The sequence below is a fragment of the Muscardinus avellanarius genome (genome assembly GCF_963383645.1).
Source record: "Muscardinus avellanarius genome assembly, chromosome: 1".
NCBI lineage: Eukaryota > Metazoa > Chordata > Mammalia > Rodentia > Gliridae > Muscardinus > Muscardinus avellanarius.
In genome coordinates, this window is record NC_137786.1 from 219,879,541 (window position 1) to 219,894,086 (window position 14,546).

Genomic DNA, 14,546 nt, shown 5'->3' on the forward strand with positions numbered 1-14,546 from the left:
GTGTGTGTGTGTGTGTGTGTGTGTGTGTGTGTGTGTGTCTGTCTGTCTGTCTGTCACACACACACACACACACACACACACACACACACACACACACTAGGTAGGGCTGGGGGTGTAGCTCGGAGATAGAATGCCCTTGGGTTCCATCGCCAGTACCACGGGGGGGGGGGGAAGAGAATAAATGAAAGGATATCTATAGCACCAGATGACATTTTTCTAACAGGGGTTACTACATTTTTTTCTACTAATTATTACCATTATTCTTACCTCTGAACTGATAAAATTTATTTTGTGGTACTGAGGGTCTCACTAGATTAGTACTGGGATTACAGGTATATACCACTGTGATGAGCTGATAAAGTTATTTAATTTCCTTTATTTTCATCTGCTAAAATGTAATTTGTACTTTCACTTTACTTTTGTTTTGAGGTACTAGGGATGGAACCCAGGGGCATTGTACCTCTGAGCTACATCTCCAGCCCTATTTTTTAGTCCTTTTATTTTTATTTATTTATTTTTTTGGTGGTACTGGTGTTCCTGGAAGCCCTTCTACCCCTGGGCTACACTCCCAGACCTATTTTTAAATTTTCATTTGGAAACAGGGTCTCCTAAGCCAGCACGCGCGGCTGGCTTCGAACCTGCGCGATCTTCCTGTTTCTGCCTCCCAAGTGCGGGGATTACAAGTGTGCGCCTCCACGCCCAGCTTAGTCCTTTTATTTTTGAAACAGGGTCTCACTGAGTTGCAAAGGACCTCGCTTAGTAGCTGAGGCTGCTCCCGAATGGTGATCCTCCAGTCTCTGCCTCTAGAATGCTGAGGTTACAAGTGTGCGCCATTACTTTACTTTGATGCAGTTTTTTTTTTTTTTTTGTGATACTGGGATGGAACCTAGGGGCTTTCTACTTCCGGGCTATACACCCAGACCTATTTTATATTTTATTTGGAAACAGCTGCTAAGTTGCTGAAAGCCTCACTGAGTAGCTGAGGCTGGCTTCGAACCTGCACAACCTCCTGTCTCAGCCTCCTAAGTTTTGGGATTACAAGCATGTGCCACCATGCCCAGCCTTGATGCAGCTTTCAAAAGCTTTAATGTAGTAAGAATGTGTGTGTGTGTGTGTGTGTGTGTGTGTGTGTGTGTGTGTGTGTTTGTATGTATGTGGTACTGGGATTAAATCCAGCATTTTAACTCTGAACTACACTCCTAACCCTTTGTCTTATATTTTGTTTTGAAACAGGGTCTTATTTGGTTGCTGAGTCTCGCTAAGTTGCTGAGGCTGGTCTTGAACCTGTGATCCTCATGTCTCAGTCTCCCAAGTACTGGTATTAAAGGTGTGTACCACCACGTCCAATTGCAAAATTTTCTTTCTTTTTTTGTGGTACTGGGAATTGGACGCAGGGGAGTTCTACCTCTGAGCCATACCCCCAGCCCTATTTTATTTTTCAGTTTGAAAAAGTCTCACTAGGTTGTCTCGCTACACTGTTGAAGCTGTCCTCAGACCTATCCTCCTCTCTCAGCTTCCAAGTACTGGGATTACAAAGTGTGTGCCACCACACTTGGCTCAAAAATTTCCATTATGTTTTTTTGGTCTAATTTAAACTGATAAGAACAGATACTACACTTGATCTTAGCCAAAAGGCCTAGAAGCAATTTTTGTCTACTTAAAAAAAACCTTTGCCTACTGTGAATTTAAAGATGTTGTATAAATTTTGCTTCTCACGTTGAAGTCTTTAGTCCATCTGAAATATATTTTGCTGTAGGAAACAGCAAACTAATTATAGTGTTGTTCACATAGAAAATAATTAGTCCCAGCACCATCTACTGATTAATCATTTACCAAGCAACTTTTGTTGTTTCAGCGAATTAACAGGGGCTTTGTAATCACTTGATATAAATCTTCTCTCGTGTCAGTTTTTTAAAAGACTACTTCTTAGGCCCTTTAGTCTCCCATATACATTTAGAATCAGATAGTCAAATTGCAGAAAAAAAGTATTGAGATTTTGTTGAAAATGCACTGAATTTATAGAGAACTATCATCTTTTAAACCTGAATCTTGAATACAATATATTTGTATGTATCTAGAAATTCTCTAATGTCATTTAATAAAGCTTTGCAATTTTGTGTTCTTTAAGATATACCACTTGATTTATTCCTAAGTATCTAATTGTTGCTGATAATTTAATATTTTTTATGGGGATGGAATTTCTTTATTTAAAGAATGATACAAATGAAAAGAACTAAAGTGGATGTTTTGGTACAACTTAAAGGAAAGGTAAAGGAAACCACAACATGCATGCATTGCCTTGGTGACCTGGAAACCAATCCATGGCTATGGAGAAGTCAGCCTAAGGCTTAGCTTCTATCATCACTGTCTGTCCCAGAGTGTGCCTGTCAAAGAGATATTCAGCCATGATAGATCTGGGGTTTCCTATCTCGTGCAAGTTGGTTGCACGGTCACTCAGTTCCTTGGTGGTTTTCACCTACTCATTCTGGTAACACATCTTAATTAAGTAACACAAATGGGGGTGGTTTTGTCAGCAGCTTGTTTGTGCAATTTCAGTAGTAACTGATTCATTCTTTGTAAAAAGTGAAGCTGGGCATGGTGATGCATGCCTGTAATTCTAGTACTTGGGAGGCTGAGACAAGAGGGCTGCAGGTTCAAGGCCAGCCTCAGCAACTCAGTGAGACCATTTTGGTAGAGGGAGGTGGGTAGGGAGGTGGGAAGGTACTTAAGGAGAATACTCTAGAAGTTTCATTTTGCCAGGAGATTCCATTCTGTTATTTTCTTTTGTTCTTCCTCATGGTTAATGGGTCCCTTACGTGTATTGTTTCCTACTACTTAGGATTCGCTCAGGCCTGGCTTAGGACACCTTGAATAGTAGAACTCTGAGGATGGTGGGGAGATGAAGCAGAGTTTGTTCCTTAAAGATCTGTGGCATACGGGTTGGGATGTTGTCAGTCCTATGGCAAAGCACCAAAAGCAAGCATTTTGGCTTTGCCATCTCTCTCTGAAGGTCCAAAACACTTTTACACATAACAGTTTCAGACAGTGTACATACACAGGTTTTTGTTCAGGTCCCTGAAGTTCCTTGGGAGACATCAGGTCCTCCTAAGTGGCACTCATGGAAGCCACCACTGTCCTTCTTTGAGGGGATCTACAGACTAACTGAAGTTTGTCTCCAGGATTTCTGGCCTTCTGATCCTCTATCCTGCACACTGCACTACTAAACGTCAAGTTGTCCTGAGGCCCAAATGGGAAAAATGTCTTGTACAAGATAGAGATTTGTTCACACATTTCAGATATGATCTACCTAACTCAACAGCTCCTTTACTCAGAAAAAGCAGGTCACTGGATCAAAGTTGACAGAGAAAGGTAACAGGATGTATGCATTCAAGCCACTATCCCCTCAATTTTTTTCTTCCAGAAGCTAAAATTTGTTTTGGTTGTGTTCAGGATATTGAAACTAGGTAGAGCCATATGCATGCTAAGCATAAGCTCTACCACTGAGCTATTCAGTGGTATAGCGCTGGAAAACAAAACATTTTTTGTTAGTACTAGGGATTGAACCCAGGGGCATTCTACCTCTGTATTATATATCACCAGCCCTATTTTATTATTTGGAAACAAGGTCCTGCTAAGTTGTTTAGTCTTGATAAGTTGCTGAGGCTGGCTCTGAACCTGTGATCTTCCTGTCTCCAGCCCTCCAAGTATGGCTAAAAACAAAACTTGTAATAAGAGACTATCAAGCAATAGAAAAAATCTTAAGATTCCTGATTCTGCCTTTTCATTCTTAGCCATTTGTCTTCATGTGGATGTCTAAAGGCCTGCAAAAAGGTAACACAGTTGGTGGCGCATGCTTGTAATCCCAGCATTCAGGAGGGAGGCAGAGGCCGGAGGATCATGGTTTGCAGACAGCCTCAGCTACTTAGTGACGCTCTTTACAACTCAGTGAGACCTTGTTTCAAAAAATCAAAAGACCAACAACAACATCAACAACAACAAAAATAGGACAGCTACCACACACACACACACAAAGGTAACACAGGAAAAACTTATTTCTTGATGACTAATCTCTTAAGGTTGTTCTTTCCATCTTGATATATAATATAATCATCTCCCAAGGTGGTGAAGCCAGAACTGAAGGAGTTATTTGGATTCCTTTTCCCCTTACTTTTCATATCCACTTTATGATCAAATTCTGCAGACTATATGCCTCCCAAAGACACTCTGAAGCCATGTACCTTTTTCCCTCTCTACTGCTATCATCCTAGTGGCATATGACAGTACCTTTAATATGAATTTTGACCACAGCTTTCTAATAGGTCTCCTGGTATCTACCCTTGCCTTGCCTATAATCTGGTCTCTATTACAGAGTGGTGCCATAGTTTGGATTTGAAGTGTGCCCCCATATGTCCTTGTGGTAAAAGCTTGGTGTCTAGTGTGGCACCATTGGGAGGTGGTGGAACCTTACAGGAGTGGAGCCAGGTGAGTGTGGTGGCACATGCTTATAATTCTAGTACCTGGGAGGCTGAGACAGGAGGATTGCAGTTCAAGGACAGCTTCAGCAAGTAGTAAGACTCTCAACCTAGCAAGACCCTGCTTCAAAATAAAAAGTGAAAAATAGGGGTAGGGGTGTAGCTTGGTGGAAGAAAATGTCTCTTTGTTCAAACCCTAATAAAGCGCCCGCGCGCACGTGCACGCGCGCGCGCACACACACACACACACACACACACACAGTGGGGGGGGCAGTCAGCCACAGTGGTGGCATACCCCTGTAATCCAGGTACCTGGGAGGACTGCAGGTTCAAGGCCAGCCTCAGCAACTTAGTGAGAGCTTGTTTCAAAATAAAAAATAAAAAGGGCTGAGGATGTAGCTCAGGGGTAGAATGCCCCGGGTTTAATCCTTAGTATAAAAAAAGAAACAAAGGTGAGACATAAAGGGAGCTTTATTTATTTATTTATTTGGTAATGGTGAATCCAGGGGCATTTTACCCTTAAGCTATAAGACTTGCTCGCTTAATTTTTTATTTTTATTTTATTTATTAATTTTGGTATGGCAGATGGAACCCAGGGGCATTCTACCTCCAAGTGACATCCCCAGCCCTATTTTTTATTTTGAAACAGGGTCTCACTGAGTCGCAAAGGGCCTAAGTAGCTGAGGCTGTCCACAAAGATCCTCCTGTCTCAGCTTCCTAAATGCTGGGATTACAAGTGTGCACCACCATGCCCGGCTCATTTTATTGTTTATTTTGAGATAGAGTTTTACTAAATTGCTGAGGCTGGTTTCAAGTCTGCAATCCTGCTGTCTCAGCTGAGATTATAGGTGTGCATCCTGCCCAGCTGAAGAAGGTCTTAAGGTCACGGTAGGTATCCCCTGAAGAGGACAATAGGATTTCAGCCTTTAAGTTTTCTTGCTTGTGGCCATGAGATGAGCAGTTACATGCTCTTGCTAAGATGTGTTGCCCAGGCTCAAAGCAAAAAGGCCAAGTGATCAAAGAGTGAAATCTCGAGTCAAAATAACCATTTTTCTTTTTATAATTTGATTAGCTCAGGAATTTGTTATAGTGACAGGAAGCTGACTTGCACAAGTGGCTAGAATAACTTTCTCCCAAATTATAAAATGCAAACATTACAGAAAAGTTGTACATATAATAAAGAATCCTAAGTCATTTGAGAGTTAAGTTGTCATTCTGATACTTCATGATTCTCCAACTTTTTTTTTTTCTTCTTTTTTGGTGGTACCGGGGAATTGAACCCAGAGGTAGTCTACCTTCAAGCTACACCCCCAGCCTGATTTTACTTCTTACTTGGAGATAGGGTCAACTTGGTTGACTGGAGTCTCACTACTTGCTGAGGCTGTCCTTGAACCTGTGATCCTCCTGTCTCAGCCTCACAAGTACTGGGATTGCAGGTGTGCGCTACCACGCCTAGCTCATTCTCCAACATTTTACTGTGTATTTTCTTTTCTTTTTGTTGTATGTAGGGCATCACTCATGTTAGACGAGTGCTCTCTCCTCACCCCTACTATGTCTTCCTTCTTCCCTCCCTAATCTTCTCTTTCTCTCTTTCTTTTTCTTTTTGTTCTGGGGATTGAATCCAGGGGTATCTACCTCCGAGCTAGGCCCTCAGCCCTATTTTATTTATATTTTGAAACAGGGCCTAAGTTGCAGAGGCTGGCCTTGAACTGGCGATCCTCTCTTCTGTCTCAGTTTCCATCCTCTAAGTACTGGGATTACAGGCATGTGTCACCACGTTTGGCTTCTTTCTTTTGTGTAATACTGGGTATTAAACCTAGGGACATACTACCTCTGAACTGCATCCTCAAATTATTTATTTATTTATTTATTTATTTATTTATTTATTTATTTATTTATTTATTTATCGTGGTGCCAGGGATTGAACTCAGGGGCATTCTACCTCTGAGCCAAATCCCCAGCCCATTATTCTTTACTTTGAAACAGGATCTCACTAAGTTGTGGAGGGTCTAAGTAGCTGAGGCTGGCTGCAAACCTGGATCCTCCTGTCTCAGCTTCCCAATTATTGGGATTACAAACATGGGCCACCACACCCGGCTAAGCCTTTTTATTTTGAAACAGATTCTTTTATTTTTTTAGGTGCTGGGGATTGAACCCAGGGACATTTTAACTCTGAGCTACACCTCCAGCCCTATTTTATTTTTCATTTGGAAACGGGGTCTCACAAAGTTGCACAGGGCCTCACTAAGTAGCTGAGGTTGGCTGCAAACCTGTGATTCTCCTGTCTTAAACTCCTAAGTACTGGAATTATAGGTGTACACCACTATGCCTGGCTGAAACAGGGTCTTGCTAAGTTGTTACAGTTGGCCTCAAACCTTTGATTCTCCTGTCTCAGCCTCCCAAGTACTTAGTTTACAGGTTTGGGTGTACATGCCTACCTACTGTGTGTGTGTGTATATATATATTTAAATTTTCATTTTGAAACAGGGTCTCACTAGGGTAATGAGAGCCTTATGGTTTGCTGAAGCTGTTCTCAAACCTGAGATTCTCTGTCCCAGCTTCCCAAGTGCTGGGATTATAGGCGTGTGCTACCATGCCCAACTGGGAATATATTTTTTACACAAGTATATTTAATTCTAAATAGATTTAATTAGCAGCATGTTAACACTGCTAATTAACCAGCTTATGGTATATTCATCTATTTTTGTGTGTGTGGTGCTAAGGGTGGAACCCAGGGACTTTTCTACTTCCAGGCTATATTCCCAGACCTATTTTATACTTTATTTGGAAACAGGGTCTCACTAAGTTGCTGAGAGTCTCACTAAATAGCTGAGGTTGGCTTCGAACCTGTGGGATCCTCCTGTTTCAGCTTCCCAAGCACGGGATTACAAACGTGCACCACCACGCCTGGCTATTTCTTCTTTTTTTGAGGGTCTGGAGGTGGAACCCAGGGGCATTTGACCTCTGAGCTATACCCCTTGCCCCATTTTTTATTCTTTATTTTGAAACAGGGTCTCACTTAAGTTGCAGAAGGCTGCACTGAGTAGCTGAGGCTATCCACAAACCGCCATCCTCTGGTCTCAGTCTCCTAAATGTTGGGATTACGAATGTGTGCCACCATGCCCAGCTCTGTGTATTTTTTTTTTAAATTATTTTATTTGGTGGTACTGGGGTTCCTGGAAACCCTTTTATCTCTGGGATACACTCCCAGACCTTTTATTTTATTTTATTTTTATTTTTTTTTGGTGGTACTGGGGTTCGTGGAAGCCCTTCTACCTCTGGGCTACACTCCCAGACCTATTTTTTTTACATTTTTATTTTGGAAACAGGGTCTCCTAAGCCAGCGCGCGCGGCTGGCTTCGAACCTGCGCAATCCTCCTGTCTCTGCCTCCCAAGCGCGGGGATTACAAGAGTGCGCAACCACGCCCGGCCCAGACCTATTTTATTTTTATGTTTTTTGGTGGTACTGGGGGTGGAACCCAGAGGCTTTTTACTTCCAGGCTATACTCCCAGACCATTTTATATTTTATTTGGAAACAGGGTCTCACTAAGTTACTGAGCGCCTCACTAAGTAGCTGAGGCTGGCTTCGAACCTGCGCAATCCTCCTGTCTCTGCCTCCCAAGCGCGGGGATTACAAGCGTGCGCCAACACGCCCGGCATTGACCTATTTTATATTTTTATTTGGAAATAGGGTCTCTTAAGCCAGTGAGGCTGGCTTCAAACCTGTGCGATCCTCCTGTCTCTGCCTCCTAAGTGTGGGGATTACAAGCATGCGCCACCACGCCTGGCTCAGCTCTGTGTGTTTTTAAAATGAGAACAAGAATATTCTCTTTCATAATTATGATACAACCATCAAAACCAAGAAACTAGCTGGGCATGGTGGTGCATGCTTCTAATTCCAGTACTTGAGAGGCTGAGACAGGAGGATTGCAGGTTTGCGGCTAGCCTTAGCTACTTAGCGAGGCCCTCTGCAAATTAGTGAGACCCTGTTTCAAAATAGAGAATAAAAAATAGGGCTTGGGGTATAGTTCAGAGGTAGAATGCCCCTGGGTTCAACTCCCAAAACCACAAACACATACAAAAGTAGGGTTGGGGGTATAGCTGGGAGGTAAAATGACCCTGGGTCCATTTTCAGTAACACACACACACACACACACACACACACACACACACACACACACACACACACACAGTGTGGTGGCACATGCTTGTAATCACTGCACTTGGGAAGCGGAGACAGGAGGATCTCACAGGTTTGAAACCAGTCTCAGCTACTTAGTGAGGTTCTCAGCAACTTTTGGGAACTCCCTGTTTCCAAATAAAATATAAAAAATAGGTCTGGGAGTATAGCCTGGAGGTAGAAAAGCCTCTGGGTTCCACCCCCAGTACCACCAAAACCAAAAAACAAAAACAAAAACCAAAAACCAAAACACAAAAACAAAACAAGAAAACTTCTGGAAGGCTGAGACAGGAGGATTGCAGGTTCAAGGAAAGCTTCAGTAAGTAGTGAGCCTCTCATCAACCTAGTTAGACTGGGCATAGTGGTACATGTATGTAATTCCAGTATCTGGGAGGCTCATACAGGAGGATTATAAGGTTCGAGGACAGCCTCTGCAATTAGAGACTCAGCAACCTAGCAAAACCCTATTTCAAAACAAAAAGTAAAGAGTTGGCAGTGCAGCTTGAAGGAAGAATGCTCCTGAGTTCAATCTCAATACTACCAATACAAAAAATAGCTTTACATGCTGTGGTTGCTGCCTGCCTTTCAAATCAATTCTGAACTGTCTTCCTCCCTATACATTATACCTAGATAGAAACTTTCTATTGTTTCCTTGAAGATGCCAAGCTCATTCCTACATTAGGAACTTTGTGTACTAAATGTTCCCTCTGGAAATGTTCTTACCCCTTATCTGCATATCCCTATAATTGCAGTATTTGAAAGGTGAGATGGGAGGGCTGCAGGTTCGAGGACAGCCTCAGCAACTTAGTAAGACCCTCCACAACTTAGTGAGATCCTGTTTCAAAATAAAAAAAAATAGCTGGGCGTGGTGGCACACGCTTGTAATCCCCGCGCTTGGGAGGCAGAGACAGGAGGATCGCGCAGGTTCGAAGCCAGCCGCACGCGCTAGCTTAGGAGACCCTGTTTCCAAGTAAAAATGTAAAAATAGGTCTGGGAGTGTAGCCCGGAGGTAGAAGGGCTTCCAGGAACCCCAGTACCACCAAAAAAAAAAAAAAAAAAAAAAATAAAAAAAAATAAATAAAATAGAGCTAGAGGTGTAGCTCGGAGTCAGAATGCCTGTAGGTTCAATCCCTAGTAACACCCCCAATTTTTTTTTCCTGATCACTCAATCTAAGAAACTATCCAGTCAGTCCCTTATTATATCATCCCACCTCAGTAATTATGTTTATATGATAGTTATTATTATGTTTATATTATAGTTATTATTTTTTGTCACTATCCACTAGTTATTTCTCTTTTATCATGGTACTACGGCTTGAACCATGGGGTGTTCTGTCTGAGCTATATTCTTAGCCCTTTTTTATTTTGAAACAGCATCTTATTAGGTTGCTGAGAATCTTGCTAACTTGCTGAGACTGTTCATAAACCTGTGATCTTCCTGCCTCAGCCTCCTACATATTGGGATTACAGATGTGCACCACCAAGACTTGTTCACTAAAACCTTGAGTATATTCAATGAGAGCTTGTCTCTACTTGTTTACTGCTTTATCTCCAGTTTCTGGTGAATATATGAAATTATAAAAAATAAGGCTTTATTATTGCTGCATTTTCTGAAACAAGTGATAACTGAATGACCGCTATGCACTTCTTCATTATAGCCATGACTGCCAGGGTATATGTAATCCATTATTCTTATAGCTTCTACCTTCATCAATGGGATTACTATCAATGGGGCACCTCCATTACCTGTGTCAGAGCTTGGATGCTTGTATTGATGTCACCACTGGCTACTTGGGAGATAATGAAATTGATTGTGGATGCTGTATTACTGTGCATGTCATCGAAGTGTGGAGAAACAGCCCGGATCCTGGATAGTAAAGCGAAGAGAAAAATTCAATCTCTATTACAAGACATGCTACTAAGTGGAAATTATATAATTTCCCTCTAGATCCAGGTCTTAGTAAAAAACTGCTACCAGTCAGATAATAATAGGTTCTAAAAAGTTTTCACTACATACCTGCTCAGAGAGCTCTTTTTAGATATATATGCTGATGATCAAGAACTGATTGTACTTAAATGAACAAGTTGAACTTACTTGGGTTCAGGAATAAGGACTGGTTCAAAAATGTCATCCAATTTGTGCTGGACAAGTTCTGGCATTTCACACCGGACAGTACCATTGTCATTCTCAATCTCATCTAGATCCAGTTGGAATTCTCGGCGAACCATCTGGGCAGCTTCAGGATGCCCGCTCATGCTTCGGGCTTGGCTAAGGAAAGCAAAAAGAGGCTCCTGAACTATGAGAAACTTCTTGACCAAAGGGCAAGAGTAGAACTGCCAGCTGCCCCAAAGCTCCAAGACAGATGTTCAACTTCTGGTTTCAGCCCCCCTAAATGCTTTAAGTTCTTGAGTCTAAGAAAGTGCGTTATGCAATACCTCAAGCCCTATTTTATTTTGAAACAAGGTTTTGCTAAATTGCTGAGGCTGGTTGGTCTCAAATCTGTGGAGCTTCCTGTCTCAGCCTCTGGAGTACTAGAATTATAGGCTTGTGTCACCATATCCGGATATAAGTATTATCCTTAACTCATTAAAGCCAACAAACTTCTATTCCAGATGGGACAGAAAAGAAAGTATATTTATATCAACTCAAAACTCACTACCTATGGGCAAAAATATAAATATCTAGGTTAGTTGTTTTTTTCCACCAAATTAACCAGTTTAAGTTTTCCTAATAATAAGCATCATTGCATGCAGTGTTGAGTACATTTTGTACTTTGCAGGACAAGCACTCTTTAAGCATAGTCACTCTTGACAGGTCAGGGTCAGCATTTTATTTCAGAAATAGGTATGCCAAGTTTCCAAATTAAAGTTGGTTAAAATTATACTCATGACACAACCCAAAATAGAGCTGTCTTGCTTGGGCCAATTCTGGGTTGCATGCTTTTTACTTAGCCTTATCTCAAGAATAGGAACCTGAATACAGCTAAATATAACATGAGAAGAGGTGAATCAATATTTTAGTCACATGACATTAAGCTGTCATTCCTGCTAGCTACTGAATTTTAACGGAAGGCTTGATATTTATGAATACCCTCTACCCTGGTTATAAACTCTGAGCCAGTCACCCACCAGAGGGGATGAATCCATGTCAGAAGTTAGAAAGATATAAGAGCCCTGCTAATGAGAAATTAGCAGGCAGTACTTACATCCTATAAGTGCGATACATAATTCTGTCCACGGAAAAGCAGTGAAAGAAGGCACAAGACCATTTAGAAGTGGTTTTGAGACAAAGACAAAGACAATGAAGGCTGAAAGATTAAACATTTGGTTACAAGACATTTACCCAGACACTCTGTCATGCATGACAATGACTACATGAACTCAAGATTATGTTACAGGACAAGCTCTAAGCACACAAAGCTAAATCTACAAAGATGCTTTCAGACAACTCTCTCCATCCACATACTTGAGTTTGGAAGACATGTCCTCAGCTGGTCCCTTTCGAAGCATGTTGGCATTGGAGTTTATGTTCTGTGTGCGCTGAGGTTTCTCTTCCACCTGTTTCATTGGTACAGCCGAGGGCCTCTTTGCTGACCGTTTAATCCTTTCTTCAAGCATGCTCATGTCCTTTTCAGAAAGCTGTAAAAAAGGGCCCAAATGTAACTTATAAACATACTCATCTACTGAAATATGAGGAGAATCAAAAACCTAACTGGAGTCGGGAGTCATGGCACATGCCTAGTACTTGGGAGTCTGAATCAGGAGAATTGAAGGTTCAAGGCCAGCCTTAGCAATTTATTGAGCCCCTTAGCAACTTAGTGAAACCCTGTTTCAAATTAAAAAATAAAATAGGGCTGGGGGTATAGCTCAGAGGTAGACCGTCCCGGGTTAATTTCTAGTACCAAAAATTAAACAAACCCTAATTGGAAGCTAGGTGTGGTGGCATGTGCCTCTAATCCCAGTACTTGGAAGGAAGAGACAGGAGGATCACAGATCTGAGGCCAGTGTGTAGTAACTTAGTGAGAGGCTGTTTCAAAATAAAATAGGTAGCTGGGTATGGTGGCACACGCTTGTAATTCCAGCATTTGGGAGGCTGAGATGGGAGGATCATGGTTTGTGGGCAGCCTCAGCTACTATTTAGTAAGGCCCTTTGCAACTCACTGAGATCCTGTTTCAAAATAAAGAATAAAAAATAGGGCTGGGGATATAGCTTGGAGGTTGGAGGTAGAATGCCCTTGGGTTCCATCTCCAATACTGCAGGGTGAAAAAATAAAATAGGCCCAAGCATGATAGAGCATGCTTGTAATCCCAGTACTTGGAAGGCTGAGACAAGAAGATTACACAGGTTCGAAGCTAACCTCATCTTAGTGAAGCTCTCAGCAACTTGGTGAAAACCTGCTTCCAAATAAAATATAAAATAGGTCTGAGACTATAGCCTGGAGGTAGAAAGCCTCTGGGTTCCATCCCTAATAACTAACACAGACACAACACACACACACACACACACACACACACACACACACACACACACACACACACACACGGGATTGTGGGTGTAGCTCAGTGGTATAGTTCCCCTGGGTTGAATCCCCAGTATTATACACACACGTGCAAAAAAACCCAAACCAAATAATTAAGTGAAAACTGTTTTCTTTTTTGGCAGTACTGGGGATGAAACCCAGGGGCATTCTACCTTCGAGTGACATCCCCAGCCTTATTTTGTGTGCGTGCGTGCATGCGTGCGTGTGTGTGTGTATGTGTGTTTTACTGGGATTAAATCCAGGGGCACTCTACCTTGGAGTTATACCCCTAGCCTAACTTTTTATTTTATTTTAAATTTGAAAACAGGGTCTCTTAAGCCAGCGAGGCTGGCTTCGAACCTGCATGATCCTCTTGTCTCTGCCTCCCAAGTGTGGGGATTAGAAGTGTGTACCACCATGCCTGGCTTAATTTTGAAACTGAGAGTTACTGATTTACTGAGGCTGCCCTTGAACCTGTGATCCTTCTGTTTCACAGCCTCCCAAGTACTTAGATTACAAGTATAAGCCTCTATACAAGGCTAGATTGATTATTTATTTATACCTATGAGCTACATCTCCAACTCTAGTTTTTACTCTTTATTTTAAAACAGGGTCTTACTAAGTTGAGGAAGGTTTCACTAAGTACCTATAATTGTTATAGTTTAAAAGGTTGAAAATCAGCCGGGCGTGGTGGTGCACGCTTGTAATCCTCGCGCTTGGGAGGCGGAGACAGGAGGATTGTGCAGGTTCAAAGCCAGCCGCATTGGCTCAAGAGACCCGGTTTCCAAATAAAAAAGTATAAAAAAAATAGGTCTGGGAGTGTAACCTGGAGGTAGAAGGGTTGCCAGGAACCCCAGTACCACCAAAAATAAATAAATAAATAAAAATCAAGTTGGGCATGGTGACACAAACTTGTAATACCAGCATTTGGGAAGCTGAGACAGGAGGATCGCCATTTGTGTACAGTTTTAGCTACTTAGTGAGGCCCTTTGCAAATCAGTGAGACCCTGTTTCAAAATAAAGAATAATAATAAATAAAGTTAGTTGGTTACTATATGTTAGCTGCATGACAATGGGCAAGAATCTTCACTATAGGTCATCTTTAAAATTTCTACATGCTGGGCGTGGTGGCGCATGCTTGTAATCCCCGCACTTGGGAGGCGGAGATAGGAGGATCGCGTAGGTTCAAAGCCAGCCTTGCTGGCTTAACAGACCCTGTTTCCAAATAAAATATAAAATAGGTCTGGGAGTGTAGCCCGGAGGTAGAAAGGTTCCATCCCCAGTACAATAAATAAATAAATAAATAAATAAATAAATAAATAAATAAATAAATAAATAAAAATAAATTCTATCTGCTTGAGCCAGGTGTGGTG

At 41.8% G+C, this 14,546-nt stretch overlaps 1 protein-coding gene across 3 annotated transcripts in view; it reads right to left on the reverse strand.

Annotated features, from left to right (window-relative positions):
* Nucleotides 1-14,546, reverse strand: part of CKAP5 (cytoskeleton associated protein 5) — a gene marked incomplete at its 3' end in the record, with an annotated part of 103,838 nt that overhangs the window by 16,579 nt on the left and 72,713 nt on the right. For all 3 annotated transcript variants that reach the window (XM_080696363.1, XM_080696362.1, XM_080696361.1), the window contains exons 32-34: nucleotides 12,120-12,292; nucleotides 10,749-10,922; nucleotides 10,400-10,520 (exon numbers count right to left, since the gene is read on the reverse strand). In XM_080696363.1, coding sequence (XP_080552489.1) covers nucleotides 10,400-10,520; nucleotides 10,749-10,922; nucleotides 12,120-12,292 — 468 coding nt within the window. The remainder of the gene's footprint in view (nucleotides 1-10,399; nucleotides 10,521-10,748; nucleotides 10,923-12,119; nucleotides 12,293-14,546) is intronic.